This window comes from Aethalodelphis obliquidens, unplaced genomic scaffold (assembly GCF_003676395.1).
Source record: "Aethalodelphis obliquidens isolate GAN/ISIS:26980383/991018 unplaced genomic scaffold, ASM367639v1 scaffold7, whole genome shotgun sequence".
NCBI classification, from domain to species: Eukaryota; Metazoa; Chordata; class Mammalia; order Artiodactyla; family Delphinidae; genus Aethalodelphis; species Aethalodelphis obliquidens.
The window spans coordinates 23,878,458-23,898,310 of record NW_020837951.1 but is presented as its reverse complement, the minus strand read 5'-3'; the positions used below and the strand labels follow the sequence as shown (position 1 = coordinate 23,898,310).

Sequence of the window (19,853 nt, the reverse complement as noted above, 5' to 3'; positions counted from 1 at the left end):
TAGAGCCGGAGCTTCCAGCTGGGGAGCTGTGCCTAGCCCAACTGCAGGGGCCAGATGAATGTTGCGGCAGCAGCATTGAACAGCCCGGCCCAGCCCCTGTGTCTCTGCTCTCTGGCTCTTAAAAGGCAGGTTCTGGAAGCAGATCATGACCCTAGCATGGATTGTTCTAGAAACATGCTTTTGTCTCTGCATGGACTGCTGAACACCTTCCCAGTTCTGTTCATCCTCCGAAACATGAATCAGCCGCTGCTCACACCCTCCCTGTTCATGCGGCCGGCCACCTCAGGTAGCGACCATCACCTACCCGAGACTGCATTTCAAGCTACCCCTAGGCCACCTCACAGGTCCTCTAGATTGGCCTTTGGAAGGAGCCTCAGGGACCACTTGGTTCTTGGTTCTAGGAATCGCATACTCTGATCCCTGGGAGGAGGAGAGGGCGAGGGGAAAGAGGAGGGAGCCTCTTCTGCCCACCCCCATTTGAGCCTCCCCACTTCTGCTCAGTAGATGGTGAGCTTCTGCAGAAGCTTTTAGATAAGGAAAAAAAGCTGAGCAGCTGAAAAGAATCCTGAAAATCATCGAACTCTTTCATTTTGCAGATGAGGAAACTACATTTAAATGTTTAAACACATTTCAACAGTTTGCAAAGAGTTTAAATAAGCTGCTTGGCGACACAGAGAGCCATGGTAACCGGAAAGCCCGTCGTCATGACTACCTGCTCTTGTTAAGTACACCACCTGCCTCTCCAGCATTGAGAAACATCGTACTTGACATTTGTGGGGGTGGTCTGTGGTCGGTAGAGTACTTTCAAGTTCTTGATCCCTTTTGATCCTTGCCTCAACCAGATATAAGGAGGAGGATGTTCTTATTACTATTTCCACTTTAAATAAGACGAGACTGGTGCTCCGAGTGGTAAAATAACTTAACCTAAAATCTTCCCATTATCAAGATGCAGATCCAACCCAAAAGAATTAAAAACAGGGACTCAGACAAATATAGGTACCTGCATGTTCACAGCAGCATTATTCACATTAGCCAAAAGGTGGAGACAACCCATCAACGCCCATCGATGAATGAATGGATCAACAAGTTACGGTATAAAAGTACAATGGAATATTATGCCTCCATGAGAAGAAATGAAGTACTGATATACCTTACAGTGTGCATGAGCCTTACAAACATTATGCTAAGTGACAGAAGCCAGACACAATAGGTCACACAGTGTATGATTCCATTTTTATGGAATATCCAAACTGGGCAAATCCAAAAAGACAGAAGGGTGGTTGACAGGGGCCGGAGGGAAGGGGAAAATGGGAAGTGACTGTTTGATGGGTATGAGGTTTCCTTTGGGGGTGATGAAAAGGTTTTAGAATTAGATAGAGGTAGTAGCTGCATGACCCTGAATGTACTAAATGTCACTGAATTGTCACTTTAAAATGGTTAATTTTATGTTACATGAAGCTCACCTCAATAAAACAAAACTAGAAGATGCAGACCCCCAAGCCCCAGCTCCTTCCCAGCCTCACAGAGTTCACAGTGATCAAAAGAAGCTATTGGGGGCTTCCCTGATGGCGCAGTGGTTGAGAGTCCGCCTACCGATGCAGGGGACGCGGGTTCGTGCCCTGGTCCAGGAAGATCCCACATGCCACGGAGCGGCTGGGCCCGTGAGCCATGGCTGCTGGGCCTGCGCATCCGGGGCCTGCGCATCCGGTGCCTGTGCTCCACAACGGGAGAGGCCACAACAGTGAGAGGCCCGCGTACCACAAAAAAAAAAAAAAAAAAAAGAAGCTGTTGGCACTGCTGGCTGGTGAATCACAGGAAAGCACGCCACCTGGGAACAATATCTCGAAACACAGATCTGTTTTCCGGATCTACTTACGGTAAACTGTGGCCCTGTTATGAAAGGATCAGGAAAAGGGGTCACTGTATCAGCCGGGAATGTTTTTATCTTCAAAAAAGAGACAGAGAAGAGTGTTACTTTCAGATTAGAAAACAAAGTTTTGAAATCTTTGGCAGTGCATTTTTAAACGGAACTGAAGGTTTCAGGGGGACACACACCGAGCCTTCATTACTTGTTGAAGAAATACACCAAGGGTCGCTAGGAGTGTTGCCCAGCGCTCGTAACTGTGCCCACTGTTGTGCTATAGGGCCAGGCCGCTGCAAGGAAGACAGGCTGGAGTCTTCCTCGCCCTGACCACGACCAGGGCATATAATGAGGCAGGTGAGGGCTCCCTGGGGGCCTGCTGACGGCTCCCCTGCAGCTCTGGAGAATGGACTAGAGGCCGCTGAGAGGGCACATCTGGGAACACAGTATATCAGAGTGGACAGAGTACCAGGAGGCCTGGATTAATCAGGCCAGGAGAATTCCCTGTCCGTTCACTTTAGTTGCTGGGCTCCCTGTAAACTCCGGGACATAGAGGGAAACCTCAGGGAAACCCATGTAAGCATGGGAGAATCCCACCACCGTGGCCTTGGGAACAGAAGGCATGGTGATCAGAAGTGCCCTGTCCTGGGGTCTGAAAGAGGGTGGACGCCCCGGCATGATCAGGTAGGGCTAAGTGGCCAAAAAGAGCCTTTGCTTCCATTTCTTTCTCTTGGGTCATTTCATCTTTGGCCTCCTGGAGGCCTTGGAGGATGGGGGGCGGGGGTGTGTGTATTTCTTTAAGCTGGCCTAGAGGACTGCCAGCAGGCCCAGGGTCCTGATGACTGTGGCACCAGCTTTGTCTGCAACCCACAGGGGCACAGAAACCGCCTGCTGGTGAATGCACATTGCGCCACCCGCCACCAGAGGGCTGCAGCTAAGACATGGAGGCCACCACTCCCTATGCGCCACCGCCTTAGTGTCTCTCAGAGTCTCGCCTATGGGCCCTAGAGTAGCTACCTGATGGCCTTGAGTCATTCTAATGGAGGGTAAGGTAGGGAGGGTCAGGAACACATCAGACCAGACCCAAACCTTCTGAGGGTTCTGAATGAGTTGAGTAGGTCTCAACTCAACGGATCTAGAAATGACAATGTCCTTGCAGTGGGCACTGAGATGTCCAGCCCAAGCCTGCTCCCCTTCCTCAAACTCTCCTTAGTCTCTTTAAATATCTCAAAATTCCCAGGGACTCAGGTGCCAACTCGGGTTGCTGGTAGTGACTGCCTGCAGCATAGCAAGAGAAGGACTGGGGGCAGCCTTTCTCCTCACAGGGCCTAACGTGGTGTTCTGAGACCAAAAGCAAAGTGAAAGTAACATACAGATAAGACTCAGACCATCATGAAATAAAAGGGGAAAAGAGGATTATTATCGCTATTAAAGAAATGTGAAAGTGGGCAACTTCAAAGAATTATTTTATACCTGCTCTAAAGAAGAAAAAGACATTCCAACAGTTACACTCTGGGTTGCCGGGCTCTGGCAAAGCACATTCACTCTTCTGATGATGGCGCTGATGGTCATTGGTATCACACCACTTTAGAATGACTTTAGCAAAGCCAAAGTTGCAATATTGAACCCAGCAGGGTCTGGCCTGAGAAAATACAATACCTGACACACAAGCTATATGTGTTCCCTCGAATAGTGACAAACTGGAAACAAAGCACGCGTCCTGCAGTAAAGAGTTCGTTAGGTAGATGGCGGACCATTCACTTGATGGAATATACAGTATGGGGTACCAAGAACACGCTAGAAACAATACAACATTAAGCAAAAAGAGGAAAACAGGAGATGATACGGATACTCTGATTTAACGATGTAAAATTATGAATGAATACAAATAAACATTAGAAGGAAACATGCAAAACTGAAAAAAAGTTGTGCTAGGTTGGGATTATGGGTGATTCCCTTCAAGTCATTATATAATTCTCATATTGTCATCTTGATAAATAGCAGGAAAACACAAGTTAAAAGCTTTTGTTTTAATAGAAATGCAACTAAGAATTTTTCTCTCTGCGGAAAGCATCTATCCTCAGCACGGCTCTAGGAGAACAAACTCTTCACGGTTCTTGAGACCTAGAGACGAAGGGGCGGGATCACAGCCGTGGGTCCCAGTTTGACCAGGGACGGCTGGACTTCAAACTCTGCAATCATCCTGGAGTGAGAGCCCCTGCAGCCCCAGGCTCCTCCGGAGGTCTGGTGCTCGTGCACACCCACGGGCTGCCTCCTGGCGGCTCCTGCCCGCCTCACCTCTCCTGGCCGGGCCCCTCTCCCTGCCAGGGTACCTACCAGCCTCGTTTTGATTGGAGGATGCATGCAAACTCCAGTGGTCTCTTCCTTCATGGGGAGAGAGAGTGGAGGAGAACAGCGAGAGTGGGCACAGTGGGGGGCGCTGGCGGGCTCTGCCTGCTCACGAGGAGAGGAGAGAAGGGAGGGGAAGGAGAGAAAGACAGCACAGTGCAAGATGGATCTGTGGACTCCAGACAGCTCTCAAGCCAGCCTCACCCGCAGCCTCCTTCCAGCCTCTGGCCACTTGGCTTCTGGTCCCTCCCTCTTCCCTCCTCTCTCCACCTTCTCTCCTCCTCTCTGGCCCTCCTCTGTCTTCTCCACTATCTGAGCAGAACGGCAGATCAAAACCCATTGCTGGGGCTGGCAGGTAGGGGCCCTGTCCTGTGCCAAGTGCACAGGACCGGGGTGCTGTTGAGGATTCTGAAGCGTCGCCCAGGCCAAGCCAGAAAGAGCTCAGATGAATCCGTGAAGCCAGCCATGGGGGCAAAATGAGCAATGGCCACATACTGGAGAGTCTTTGCCTTCCATGCCCCATGGCCTCCTGAACTCTGCTAAGTAAGGGCCCACATTATAAGTGGCTAAGTGAGTAGATGCCCAACAGAGAGCTACAAGAAAGAGGTACATCAGTGAGGAGGAACACAGAGTTTACCATTGAATCTGCCATGGCTCTTTATCTGTGTTCAGAAAATATATTGGCCGTGACCCTCCTCCCACATCTATGGACCCAGGCCTTGGCATCTCATATTGGCACTGGGGGGTGAGGGGACTTGCCGCTTAGCTAGGAGATACCAAGCATTGTGAGAAAATGCCATGTCATTTGGGATACCGCGTTCCCTGGCCCCAGCCCTACACAGTGCCATGCACCCAGCAGAGATCCAACAGCTTGTACTGGTGAGGATGAGAATGGTGAGGGAAGAATGCTCTGATGTCAGGGGAGGGAGCCACTGACAGGGTCAGTTTGGGTCTCAGGAAAGAACCATTACTCCAGGGAACAAATACATGCATCTTTTAGCTCATGAGCGTTTTCTGAAGTAGTTGGTATGATCCTGCCATAATGAATCCAGTAGAGCCTCTGGGAAAGTTTCACTGAAAAATTATCAGGAAAGTTGTTGCCTTCTTCTCCATCTCCAAATTGACCTAACTCCATCCTTTTTACTATCGTGCTGTCCCAGATGATCTCCAAGGGGCTTTTACAACCATTATTTACGATGGTCTCCACGATAGCCTTGTTTTACTATTCGGACGTGGGAGATGCAGAAGTTGCATTTGCAAAGTCTAAATCCATGGGTCTAGACCCTCTTGTTGACTGTTTCTAAATCCATTCTTCAGAAACAAGGGAGTCCACATTAGTCCCCTAATGTGCAGTTAAGTTTTCCCACCCTACTTAAACTCCCCCTCCCGCTCTGGTCCTCAGGATAAACGTTATGCTCTATAAGATGCTACTAAGGCATAACTCACCAAGAAACAAGGACATTCTGCCTTGAGGCCAAAATGTGTACTGGCCACCAGTGTCTGTGCTGAAGATTATAATGGATGACTTAAAGCTTTGCCCAGCATTGGACTTTTATGGTAAAGAAATATTGGTCCATCCCACAAGCATCTCTGACCTTTCTAAATGGAGATTTAGATCTCAGATTTGAAACTCAGATTTCTAAATGCATCTGAGCGGATTTAAACAAAAGAACATCCCTGGGGCTCCCACACTTCTGACTTGTAGTAAATGAACAGGATTTCACATGCAATAGGATACTATTTTGAAATACCATTTATGTTTTCTCCTGGTATTTCCTTCCCTCCTTGGGTCTTTTCTACATTTAGGCACCTAGGTTCTATATGGCTTTTGAGTTCCAAAATCTGACTCTCTGGGGAACAGAAAGGTTTTGGCATAGACAAAAGATGGTGAAAATGTGTAAGCCTTCATCCAGATAAGAAAAGAGATTGCCAGCTTGAGGATAAGCGAGGGAAGTCAGAAGGAAAGGGAGAACGGGTAGACATTAGTGAGTGCTGCACAAAGGGTCTCTGGGCCCCCCGTTCATAGGCAGAGGCTGGGGGACAGGGATTAAAGAGCAGTGGGGACCTGCACCCCTCTACTCAGGTAGAGATGGGAGAGCAGAGCAGAATGGCTGTGTGGTTGTGTCCAGCAGACAGGGATTCACATCCCAGCGGCACCGCGATCTCCACCCACCCAAAAGGGGCATAAGTGAAGCAGCGGGTGTCCCAGATGTATCAGCAAATAGGTGACTTCACGAACTAAAGAGACTTCCGTCCCTCTCCCCGTGCCCTGAAGAACACGGATGAAACCCCAGGAAGACTGAAGAGGCACCTGATTTGACTTGAGCTTAAGCTTCAGCTCTCCTGCTAGAATGAGGTTCAAAATAAAAACTAAGTTATTGAGACAAATGGAAACTCAGTTCTTCTGACACCCAACCCAGGGCCCATTCTGGGCCCTACACAACCTTCCTTTGGCCAGGCCATCTCCTCCCTGACACATGAACTCCTGACTAATGTCCCCTGACCCAGACGAGACCTGGATTATGATGCTCTGCAGCTGGGTGAGTGGTTCTTGCAGTACAGGGATCAGGGAGGGACACGCCCCAAAGAGAGAGCATCAGAGACACAGAAGGTATGGATGTGCATGGTCTGTGTTACCTGGGGAAGGAAGCTGGCATGACTGACCTGGAGTAGAGGGTGGGACTCTGCATCCCAAGGTCAACATGATTGATGTGTCCATGTGCCCACCTTCTAACACCCCACACTCTACTGACACCCACACCCCCCTGCACACCAAATGAGAACACCAGAGGGAGAGTGCGTGCTGTCTTCACTCACTTGCCTTCTTCCCTTCCCATCCTCACACCTGCTTCCCTCCCAGGCAGAAACTCTTATCTGATCTTGAAGAGTCTACGATGCAGATTCCAGGAATGGGCAGACAACAGAGCTGCAGAGGTTGTAGGACTTGGATTGCAAAATTGAGCTACGTAATAAAAGAGTTGGGGATTACAGAAGAAAAGAGTTGGGAAAAAGCAGGGGATGCTACAAGAGTGAAGCTAGAAAGAATGTTTTTGTGGAGAGTTTGGGGATGTAAGTCCTCGGGGAAGTGCAAGGTGCAAGAGAATTAAGAGAGAAGCAAAATGAGATTCAAGAACTGTTACCAGGAGGTGTTCATTTAACCTTCTTTCATTATCTTAAGAGACGCCAGTTAAAGACTGAATCTTTTTTATCATTCTTGGCTGTTTGGACCGTGTTTCATTCCATGCAGAGACTGGATCATAAGGGTAAAGAGACATTAAGGGTTAAACTAGCTCCAATAGTGTCTTGGTTTAATGAAGGCAAGAAAATCTGTCCCACTCCTCTCTCTCCAGCTCCCTGTCCTTCTAGCTCTGGCCTGAGGAACCAGGGCAGGGACACAGCTTTAAGACTTTCTTCCAGCCCCAGACCCTAAGTCTAGCCTTCCTTGGCTGTCTTTAGAGACACAGATGTCATGCTCCCCATCACCCTAACATCAAGGGCAGAAAGGGCTGCAGCTCGCATTTCTTTGATGCTGGGAAGAACAAATGGAGGAGATGGAGGTAAGAGGACCAGACAAAGGGAGAAGCAGGCTGCTGGAGTCCCTCTTCCCCTCTAGGACGCTTCGGCACTCATGGAGATAGGTCTCTGGGGTGAAGTAAGGTCAAAGCCAATGATGCCAAGGAAAGCCCGAAATACTAGCCCTCCAGCATACCTTCTGTGTGCACGTGCTCTGTGAACATGCACTTGTGCCTCAAATCCGCACAAATAAGAAGAAGGATGCTTCATCTTGAAAAAAGGTATTCACTGCAAACTTCAGCTGTGAAGTGGGCAGCTGTGTCTTGTACAAAAACCTCCGCTGTCCCGTGGCTGGGCAGTGCAGCACCTGGACCCTGTTTCAGAGCTCGGTCAGAGCTGCCCAGAGACACAAGCAAAGTGTCCTGGGGACACGGAATAAGCTCCCTGCTGTTGGAGGGGTGCAAGCAGAGACTGGACAGTAACTTAGTAGGCATTGGCACCTGAGATCAGGGGACCTCTGGGTCCCTGCCAGATGCTGCTTCCTTTCTAATCTCAGTCTGTTATGCCAAACACAGAAAAGGTGAGGCAATTAAATCCACAAGCTGGATCTGCAACACAATGGTTTTTAAGGGAATCACATCACTCCTGTCAAAGCCATGATGTATTTTTTTGTAAACTAACCCTAGTTCTCAGATCCACCAGACCTTTTAAATAATAATAAATAATCATTATTTTGCTCATGCTGTACCTTCTGCGTAGAATGCTTTGGTCCACTTCCTCCATCTGGCAAACTCCTACTCATACCTTAAAACCCTAGCAACATGAAGCCTTCTTTTTCCTAGTGCCCCCAGACAGGGTTAGGCACAGGGTCCCACAGCAGTAGCAGTTTATACAGACTCTCTTAGAGTGTTTGAAACACAGCCCTTCTTCCAGGCATTGCTCTTCTCCAAAATGGTAAGTTCCCTAAAGAGGAGTCCAGATTTAGTTCAATTAGATGCAAAGGGCACCAGAGAAAGAGTCAGAACATCTGGGCTCCAGCTCCAGCTTGGTCCCCGGGTGATTACCCCACTCTGGGACTCAGTTTCCCAATCTGGGCAAAGGGGCGATGAGGTGTTTCCGGGTTACCCTATCTTGGTAATCTGTCTAACAAAAAGGCCATGAATACCCAGCTCCATTTACTTGAGCATGGGAAGGAAGTAACTCTGCAGGTCCCCGAGCTGGGTGTTGTCCACTGTCAGTTCTCAAGCAGTTTATCTGAAGGCGCTGACTCGAAGCTCTCAGACTGTACCAGCTCTCCAGAAGAGAAGTGTAGTTGCGTAAATCACAGATGATTTCCTTGTGCTAGCTGAGGCAGGAGCAGTGATCATTCCTAAAGCCTGGACAGCATTTTGCCTCATTTGTCCCCTCTTGAAAGCCTTCCAGAAATCCTTCCCATCCACCACACCCTTGTCCAGGGAGCCAGTCCTGAATGACTCCCACTTCTGGCTTCTCCCCAAGCATCTTCCACACGTCTCTCCTGTTGATCCTGACCCTTTACCAACCTGAGCCCCCTCCAGCCTCTAGCTGCCCTATCCATTCCCAGAGCCTCCTACGCAGCCAGGCGCAGAGTAAGTTCTCAGGAGACAGTTTTTGACTTGGCTCACGTTTTGACTCACATGCCAAATTCGTGCACCATGATTTATGCTCCAGTATACTTGGGTATTAGGCTGAGCCCAGCCTAAGATACATCCAATTTTGCCTGTGTCATCTAATCACGTTTATAATATCTTATACACATTTATGGTGCTTTATATATGGGGCTCTCTCTCTCATGTGATCCTTACAATACTCTTAGGCAGACAGGGCAAACAACGACATCCTCATTTGACAGAAGATGGGGCAGCCACTATCCAATGACAAGGCTCTTAAGGTGAAGCGCGGAGAGTGGAGCCAGGTCTGGCCTGCATGACTCCTGGCTCAGTGCTCCCTTCCCTGAAAGGGCTTCCCACCTGCAGGCATCCCATCCTGAAGGAGAGACCTCTATGCAGAGGATGGAGGATGGTAGGGAGGCACGAGGGGCCTAGAAACCTAGGTGAGGCCTTGAGCTGGTACTCTAGGCCGGAGCATGCTGTTGCAAGAGACAGCAAGAGATGTCCCAGGGCGGGCATGCATGGCGGGCATGCAGCCCAGGAAGCCAAGAAGCCAAGACTGAAGCACGGAGGAGCAGCAGACAGGCGGGTGGGGCCCCTGCAGCCACCCTCAGAGGAAAGGGAGCACGGCCCTCCCTCGGGGGCTCTGTGAGGTGGAAGGACCCGTGATGCCTGAACCCTGGAAGAAAGCTGATCCCTGAGCCTCCAGGCTGTGCGCAGGACAAGAGGAAGAGCCTTCCCAGCAGCGATGCCCACCTCTGTCCATCCGTCCCACTGCCAAGGTGTTTCTATGGTCTGTGGCTTTTCTGGTTTTAGCAAAATGGGAAGTTTACCAGAGGAGTGGCTTCTGTGAAATCCATCAGCAGATCACCTGGCTCCAAGGTAAAGGCACCTCCTCGGTCAGAGGGGCTCTACAAAGGCAGACAAAAATATCCCAGTTAGCGCCGGCTCTGGACTGACAGTGGAATTTCAACAGAAGATACAGACGGTCCTGACCTCTCTCCTCTTCCCCTTTTCTAACACTGAACTCATTATCATGCCAACCCCCACCAGAGTTCTCTTAACTCAGTAGTGTACAAAATGTTGACACCAAACCCTGAGTTTTTCTGAAATCTTAATGGGTAGAAGTAGGGTATAGGGTGGAGAACTGTCTTTTTTGAAGCTGCAAACAATTTTTCTTAAATGCTTTGACTGCTCTTTGACTGGCCTTTGGGGGGAAAACACTTCAAAGAGTGCTTTGAATATATAAACAGAGAGTAAAGACCTCACCCTGGATCAAGACCTCAAGGAGCTGAACTCATCTGCACAATAACAAGGAAGAGCTTTATGGTAGGAGAGTGATTTTCAGATGGTACCTCTGAAAATCACGTTCATTTTTTGGGAAAATTTTTTTTTCGCCTTGCCTTGGGGGTATCTCAGCAGCATGGGGGGCCTTGAAACCCTCTGTGGAAAAAAATAAGTCGCATTTACTTGGTGCAAGCAGGGCCCTAAGGAGAGAGATGGCCAGAAGAGGGAGCCTTGTGGCTTCTGGTACGATGTTGCCTGCCTCTCCAGTGAATTCCCTTCTGTTTTGTAAATGTTTTTGCGTGGTTTTAACCATGGCCTGGGATATACAGAGGAGCCTGTGTCCACACTTGGGACAAAGCAGTGCTAGGGACTCAGCACAGTGGAGGGGAACCCAACTCCAGTTCCCAGGAGGTGATCTACAGACAAGTAGGGAGCCTCAGTCTGGGCCAGTCACTGGCTGAGGGATCCAGCCGGATCCTGTTGGACACAGAGGTATTCCCAGAAACCCCGGGAAGGGACCCTGTGAAAGACTGGCCTCAGTCATACACGATGCGGCCTGGACTATTGTTACTTAGATGTTACCAGGAATCATGATCCCTGGACTACAGAAGCCTCGGGCATCCTGTTTGCACAAGCACTTTAATCTCTGCTGGACCCATAAGCTGGGCATCGTAGCAGATCTTATTCTCTTTTTTGGGAAGAGGAAACTGAGGCTCGGAGAAACAAGGGCTGCGGAGTGACTACTTGTTTCAAGCAGCCATAGGTGTTTGAAAGGAGCAGTTGGGCCCCAAGTCTTGGCCCCCAAGACTCTAAGGTTCCAGTCTTGCATTAGGCCCCACCTCATGCACACAGTGTTCCTCAGCGGGGTCCACAGACCAAGCAACCTTTGACTCAGCATCTGCTTGGAGAGCAAGACACGTGACTGCCTTGGGACCAATTGCTGAAGAGTGACCACAGCTAAGCATCACTCAAAGGAAACCAAGAGAAATGTCTTGTGCCTTAGTAACAGCCCATTCACATCATTGGCAACTTCCTGAAATTTCAGAGTGACAAATAGAATAACATTTCCCGCTTTCAAACCGTTAACACAGGCTATCCCATAAAAGGAATGGGATAGGGATACCTCTACGTTTTTACTCCTCCAAATTTTCCATTATGGGGGATAAAAACCCATTTCTTGCTTTCTGTCTTCACAGTAGAGTAACAGCTTTTGCAGGGATGATGTTCTAAAACTAAAATTGCCCTCAAAAATCTCTTAAATTTCCCTTCAATACAAAGTACATGCTTTTATATTATACCATTTGTCTCTCATACGTGGTTATCTTTCAGGGACAGGTTATATAAAACACATGCTTTGGTGGTTATTACTGTAGCTTTACGAGTGCACAGACTTGATGATGCAAAGTTTAAATGCATACAGATGCCACACACAATTTATGCAGAGTTGTCGGCAAGTATAGCTACTCCTCAGGGCTTTTCCGCCGTACCTTGGCCCCTGGGGACAGCTGGCCCTTGCCTTCTGAATTCTGAGGCGAGCTGAGTTTGTGGACCTTGGGGGATGCCAGCGGCACTGAGACTTGTGTGGTGGTGGCCATGGTGGTGGCCATGGCTGGAGTTGTGGTCGCTCCCGCTGCCTCGGCCAGGTCTGGAGGGAGGTCGTCTTCATCACTGCGGTTACTAGAAGCACATGAAGCTCTGCTCATTACAATAATAAACAGGCTGAGGGGAGTGGAGGGAGGTGGGGAGGGCTGGGACGGCTAGGGTGGGGATTGGGGGCTTCCCAAACAGATGTCTACCAGATGTCCAGCTTACAGGGGCCGATATATTGACCTTCAGCTAAAGCAGGTCTGGGCTGGATTTTCTGTCACTTGCCCGGGGATTAAAACAATGTTTTATTATGAGAAAATATGTATAACGTAATATTTATCATTTTATCCATTTGTCAGTTTACAATCCAGGGGCTCAAACACATTCACAATGTTGTATAACAAGGACTTTATCTATACGCCAAACTTTTTTATCATCCCAACAGCAACTCTGCACTCACTGAACGACAGCTCCTCGTGGCCCCCTCTCCGCGGACCCTGGTAACATTTGCTCTGCTGTTGAGGCTCAGGGTGGGCCACCCCCAAATATGCCACAATGGCATATTGATTCTTTTTTATTAGGATAGAGTTGTTTTTATTTTAATAAAATTACATGGAGAAAAAGCTTAATATGTTTTTTATATAGCATTTTTTTGAAGACCCTGAAGGAAAGATTGAATTACCATCATCATCGAAAGTTTATTCCTGGAAACATCTGCAGGATTCTATTTTTTCGTATTTTCAAAATTGTAATTAGGTATCACCAAATAAAGTAATAAACAACTTTTAACTCAGAGTGCAAAATGAAAGCACCTTGTTATTTTAAAGGTGCAAAAGCAAGAAAATACGACATAAACTTATCCATTTTTAAATAGTCGTCCGTGTGATGGGTAAATGCCATTTAAAAACATTTTCAATAGAAAAATGATTTATAAATCAGTTTTCAGAAGATCAAAAAAATCAATGTTTAATACCAACCTTAACTATAAATAAAAAGAATATTGTCATCTCTCCTGTTTTTGCTTCAACATTTATGTCTTCTGCTCTTTGCCTTTCAGAGAAAATATTGCATGGTAAGGCTGCCGTCTTTTTGGACGAGGAGAAGGATCAAGATCTTCTTCAATGTAACCTCTTTCCATACAAGTCTGAGTGGAAGGAAAACCAACTTCCCAGAAATTCTCTGGTGTGTTGGGTGGAATGTAGCGAAATCGGTGGCTTGAGCAGGAAACCAACTTCTTTTCTCTTTCTTCTGCTGGAAAATCTGCATAAAAAATTTCACATTACTTACACGTGTGTCCAAGCAATTTTCTTCTTTCTTCTTTTTTCCGGACCACCTCAATATGAGGAAAATTTTGTAAGCTAGTCTCCCTTTCATCATCTTTAAAATATGGCTCCACAAATGCTTTCTGTTTGACTTTATCTTGTTTATCACCAGGAGAGTTTGGTTTCTTTGTAGCAGTTGACAACTCTTCATCTGCTAGTTGGGGGAAGCTATCCACCAAACAGGATTCATATTCTTCATGTGTAGTCTGATCAAACATATCTTCCAAGCTATCATTCATTTTTCTTTCTCCATTTGGACTTTTTTCTCCCTTCTGCTCTTGATTCTTTTTTTTTTTTTTTTTTGTGGCACACGGGCCTGTCACTGTTGTGGCCTCTCCCACTGCAGAGCACAGGCTCCGGACGCGCAGGCTCAGCAGCCATGGCTCACGGGCCCAGCCGCTCCGCGGCATGTGGGATCTTCCCGGACCGGGGCACGAACCCGCATCTCCTGCATCGGCAGGCTGACTCCCAACCACTGCGCCACCAGGGAAGCCCTTGATTCTTCATTTTTAAAAGCATACTTTCACTAACCAATGTACAGTCCATGTCCACTGTCTCTCCTCCTGCTAATCTTGACTGACTGCCATCCTTTGTATCTACTACAGTGATATCCATTTTATACTGAGAAAGGTCTGCTCCTGGATCTATACTCCCCTGGATGTTTTCAAAGGATACATCTTGGTTGTTTTGTAGAGACTTTGTTTTAGCAATTCTACATGGATTTAACTGAAGAACTGATGCAAGTTCACATGCTCCATGGACTGACCTGGTTTTTATTTTTAGAGGCTCACGAGAACCAGCACCCTTCATGTCATCAAAAAGATTCTCTGTCTCCAAACTTTCACGTGGATGTAGAGGAGTTTTAAAGATAGAATTTTCTTCCTTTATTTGTAACAGTGTTTTATTATCTGGAGATTTACTCAAGGACTGGAGGAGGGACTCCTGTAAACTGCTGGGCTCTTCTGGGGAATCTCTGGTTAACCCACAGCTCCCACTCAAGGTCTTACGGCTTGAGGAAGAGCCCTTTGGAACAGGCTTCAAAACCTCATAGAGAGTCACTTGCCTAAACCCGACTTTAGATTTCTCACTTCCTCGGCTTTTCTCTTGACGCTGAATAGGTGAAAATCGATCAGACAGATCCAGAGGTTTATCCATCACATAGTCTCCATTCATGTAAGAATGACTATCTGGTGGAAAAGGAAAAGCATTTTCTTTATCCAAGGAGGCTTGGGGGCAGCTTACTTCATCTTCACTTTCTTCCTTGATTTTCTTCCTTTTGATTCGGCCTCCCGGTGATTTCATGTTTATCAGTAACAGTATCTTTAACAGTAACAGTATCTTTAATGTGATCAATACTATCCTGTTCACTTGTATTTTTATTTATAAGCACCTGCTTATTAGAAGATGACTGGTTAGTGATCTTCTTCACTTCAGCCCCGATATTATGATGTGTGAAAAGGGCACCATCTTCAGATTTTGATCTAGGTTTCTCTGGTCTAGAATTAGAAGTGTTGCTGAAAGGCGTTGTTTACAGATGGGTTTTTTTCCCAGTCTCTAAAAGAGAAGGGGACAAACTTGTATTCAAACCTAAATTACTTTTCACATTAGGGGTAGCGCCAAATACAGGAGATGATACCCAAGTAGTCAATTCTTCTTGAGGAGGAGTCTTTGAATTCGAATCTAAAAATCTTAAACTATCTTCACTATTTCTTCTAGATTCCTCAAAAGGTTTTTTGTGATCTCCTTCCAGACAGTGGTAGAGCTCATCACCAAGAAGGCTCATAGGACCTCGAGATTCAGACTCATCTTGAGCACTAAGTCCAAGTGTTTCAGCAACAACTGCAGCTAAATTATCAGGAGGATAACTGCTTTTTCCATGTGTATTAGCCACTGGAGCTTGACTCTGATCGCGTGTCAGCCACTAGAATTTCACGTTCATTATGTTTATGTTGTGAATGAGTTGAAGACTGTGGTACTTTTCTCCATTCACGTGCACACCCAGAGTGCTCCAGTTTAGTATGTGTTGGTTCTACGTGTCGGACGTGGAGGTTCTCCTTCCTTCGTAGTCGGTTAGCGCCAGAAAATGAAATGGTTGTTATTGGTGAATCTGGAATAACATCTTCCTCAGATTCAAGACCGGGTGCTTGACGTGGTCGATGATGCTCAATTTTCTGCTGCAGCTGTTCAGAAAGATTTTTATTTTCTTCCTGCATTCTTTTCATTCATAAGCTCTGTGATAAGTTTAAGATTCTGCCGTTGAATATTTTCAAACTCTTGCTGTTTCTTCTGCATATGTTCTTCGGTTACTGCACAGCGATCACATAATCCTGCTCTGAATCGATCTTCTAAAACTTTAATGGTTTCATGAAGGACTTTCCATGGCTCTCTCAGCTGTTGATTTTTGGTGAAGAATTCTTCTAGTCTCTGTGCATCTAAACTTCGTTCCTTTTTCAGTTTGGTTACTTTTACTTGTAGACCTTGTACTTCTTTATCATGATACTCCTTTAGTTTTGTCCAAAGATCCTTAAAGTCATTAGATACATCTGCAGAACTGGGGCCTCCGCAACTGCTTCCCGAGACGTTCATCTTACTTAATATGCTCACACTTCTACTGCCTAATGTTTTCTGACCTTTTCTGTTACATTATACAGGTCTGAAGTTGTCTTTGGCCAGTTCAAATACGGCTTGCAAGATTGCCTCGAGATTCTCGAAAGCCCCAGCAGGAACGCGAGCACGTTCTGGAGCGGGGAAGAGACGGCCATTTGCTTTTCTCCTCGTTCCCTCCCTAATCTGCCACACCGCCAGCAGCCAAGCTGCCCCCTTGGGGCAGCCAGTGTTTTCCAGGGCTGGGGGACGGCCCGAGGGCCCAGGATTTTTAAATTAATCTGGTAAGAGATAGTTTTACTATTAAGCAAAGTATGTATTAACTATGAGATGTAATATCCTAGTTATGAAAATTTGCATTTTAAAAACAACTTAGGGTAATTTTTTCCTGTGGTAGTTAGTAAGAAAAAGTAATTACTTTTGGCATTTAAATTAGAAATAAATATTTATCAATATAGTTTGTACTGGTTTCCAAGAGAATACTGAAACTTTGTTTAGGGCCTCAAGTTTTCTTCTCCTCTTCATGATGTTAAATTGTAACCTAAAATGTTGTAAAAAGTTATTCCTTAATTTCTTTTTTTTAAAATAAATTTATTTATTTTATTTATGTATTTTTGGCTGTGTTGGGTCTTTGCTGCACGCAGGCTTTCTCTAGTTGCGGCGAGCAGGGACTACTCTTTGTTGCGGTGCACGGGCTTCTCAGTGCAGTGGCTTCTCTTGTTGCAGAGCATGGGCTCTAGGCATGCGGGCTTCAGGAGTTGTGGCATGTGGGCTTGGTAGTTGTGGCTCATGGGCTTTGGGGCGCAGGCTCAGTAGTCGTAGCCCACGGGCTTAGCTGCTCCACGGCATGTGGGATCTTTCCGGACCAGGGCTCGAACCTGTGTCCCCTGAATTGGCAGGCAGATTCTTAACCACTGTGCCACCAGGGAAGCCCCAGTTATTCCTTAATTTCTGACAGACTTTCTCCTTTCTGCTTGTTACGTGCTATAAAGGTCTGTCATATTGATTATTTTGAATTAAAGTTACTTAAGAAATGGGCAACACTCTGACCCTCCTTTCTGTCTCCCTGAAAGCAGGAAATAAATCTCTCGTGTGAAAGGTGTGCTCCCTGCACCTGAAGATAGAAGGACCCCTTTATCATCAGAGTCAGGGGATTTGGGCCTAGAGGCCTGTATAAACAAACCCTGTTACTTCTTTAAGTTACTACCCCAAGCCCAAACTCTGTCTAGATTCTTCACTAAATGAGCACCTGTCAATTCCGCACAACTTTATTGTTTCTTTGTCTAAAAAGTAGAAAAGCTGCCTGCTTTGGGCACTTCTTAGGTTCCATTTCTATGAGACCTCCATGTGCATGAGTTAAAATTTCTTTCTTTTTAACCTTTTCAGTTTATTATTAGTCCAGCCACAAGAACTCAAAAAGGGTAAAGGGGAAATTCCACACCCCTCCCCCACGATGCCTTCTGTCCGGATGAATTTGACTACTCTAGGTACCTCGTATAAGTGGAATCATACAGCAAATGTTCTTCTGTGTCAGGCTTGTTTGAACATAATGTTTTCAAGGTCCATCCATGTCATCACATAAGTCAAAATGTCATTCCTTTTTATGGCTGAGTAACGTTCCATTGTATGGACAGACTGTATTTTGTTTATCCCTTCATCTGGTGATGGACAATTGGGTTGTTTCCACCTTTTAGCCATTGTGAGTAGTGCCGTTATGAACACTGGTGTTCAAACATTTGTTTGAGTCTCTGCTTTCAACTCTTTTGAACTGAAATTCCACATAGGAGTGGAATTGCTGAGTTGTATGGTAGTTCTATGTTTAATGTTTTGAGGAACCACCAAACCAAGGGATGTTATTCTGAGGAGCCTCCCTTAGGAGGGTAAGCATAAGACTTGTAGGAACCTCCTGTTCTGAGCGAAGGGTGTAATGACTCCTTTCGTGGCCTAACAGCAACTGTCTCTTCGGTGTGATAAACTGATTATAGAGAAGGAGTTGCACACAATTGTTTTGGGGCCAAGCAGCTCTGGTCTTCGACCCTCTCTGATGGAGTGGGATGAGCCAGGATGGAAAGGACACTAGACAGGAAGTCACCATGTGGGAGAAGTCTCCCTCACGGCAGCTGGGGCTTATCTCCAGGGCCTGGCTTTGTTGGGAAGGCCTGACTTCCCACAAGTTACGTCAAGGCTGGAAGCTCTTCTGATCTGATCATCCCAGCACAGAGCAGCACCATCAATCCCCCACCCTTAGCATGGACAGTATTTTCTCAAATTTATAGAAATAGACAAGTTCCCTCTCCCTTGCTGCCAGCCAGATTGCTGCCTGCACAGGAAAGGGCTAACTCAGCAGGCCCCAGATGCTCAAACCCTGTACATTCCAAAGGAACCATTGGCCACTGACAAGCTCCTGAGAGAACCTCTGGACCCTTGGAATATCCTGCTGGATAAGTGTGTCTTTGCACACCTAAGACCTTGAGCTATGCCAGATAGCTTATGCTATCAATGTGATTTATGACGAACACCTGGTGTCTAAGGTAAATTCATGAAACATTTTAATAAGTAAAATTTTATGTAGTAGTATGAGTCTTTTCTTTGAAATGATTTCTATTTTAACAATATATGCATAGAAAAATGTCTAGAGTAATAGTCATAAATGTGAACCTTGGTTATTTTTGACGGTGTGATTCTAGGGAATTAGTTACTTTTCTCTTTGGACTTTTCTGTCTTGCCTGACTACCTTTAGATTTTTACACTATGTTTAAATACATAGTTAAGTTATATATCTGGGTAAAAATTAAGCAGCTCATCATTTTCTAAACATACCAGCTGACATCAATATAAAGATGATGCTTTCACCTGCCTTCAACTGTTTGCAGAGTTTGCTTCTCCTTTCACTCTGCACACAGCAGCCACACCTTTCCTCCCTATGCCGTATTTCAAGAAAAGAACACAGCTGAGATTTTTGTTTATATCCTAAAAAGCAGCAGTTTGAAAACTTTTTCAGAGCACCTGAATATCATGATGCTTTGATGGAGTACCCTAAAACCCAAACAAGCACACATTATTCTGGCCTAGGAACTAATACTGTAACAGCTAAAAAGGGCACACACACCCCTGCATCTCAAAACTAATGATGCAGAATTATTTTTTAGGAAATGGGAAATCTGAGGTTTTCCAATCTGTATCCCCAACCAAGTGTTTATTAACTTTATCCATATCTACGAGTGGAAGAGATGAGTAAAGAAGTGGTAACGAGTGTCAACAGTACCATTACTATTTATGGGATGAAAACTTAAAACTGGGAAAATCTCATCCATCGATTTTGCTATTTACTACTAATGGGAAAAATGCTGCCATTCTTTGATTTTCAAAGCAGAATACTTTGGGGTATCTTAAGAAATACACATGAAGTTAGAGGTTTGACAATGGCTTCCTTAAAAGAGGCAATCTGGTGAGTTAGCTAAATTTTCTTTCCTTCCAGGTCATGTGTTAGTCATTGCTTCCAAAGTGATTACATATCCCGAATGGGTGATGATAACATTTTGAGTTCTGAAATGTGAAAGGTTAATCCTGCCAGCTTTATCCTCAGGGGAGCAGATTTTTCATGGTTTAATTTGTCCCCCAGAGATCATTAGGACTGCTAATTATTTGAATCTTACTCGTTTTGGCTTCCCTAGGAAATACAGCTGCTATACTGTCAAGAAA

At 46.1% G+C, this 19,853-nt stretch overlaps 2 protein-coding genes across 3 annotated transcripts in view; both read right to left on the bottom strand.

The window, feature by feature from the left end:
- Window positions 1-19,853, bottom strand: part of EPB41L4B (erythrocyte membrane protein band 4.1 like 4B) — a 142,196-nt gene that overhangs the window by 7,527 nt on the left and 114,816 nt on the right. The window contains exons 21-24 of one of the 2 annotated variants that reach the window (XM_027105275.1): window positions 12,126-12,306; window positions 10,185-10,262; window positions 4,199-4,315; window positions 1,877-1,945 (exon numbers count right to left, since the gene is read on the bottom strand). In XM_027105275.1, the coding sequence (XP_026961076.1) occupies window positions 1,877-1,945; window positions 4,199-4,315; window positions 10,185-10,262; window positions 12,126-12,306 (445 nt within the window). Of the gene's footprint in view, window positions 1-1,876; window positions 1,946-4,198; window positions 4,316-10,184; window positions 10,263-12,125; window positions 12,316-19,853 lie in introns of both variants that reach the window. The other variant, XM_027105273.1, reaches the window with a different exon arrangement.
- LOC113619839 (DNA endonuclease RBBP8-like) lies at window positions 13,475-16,376 on the bottom strand. The gene is given in 5 exon segments (XM_027105276.1): window positions 13,475-13,824; window positions 14,042-14,847; window positions 14,849-15,457; window positions 15,459-15,758; window positions 15,760-16,376. Coding segments are annotated over 5 exon segments (2,409 nt in total). The 5' UTR covers window positions 16,134-16,376; the 3' UTR covers window positions 13,475-13,504.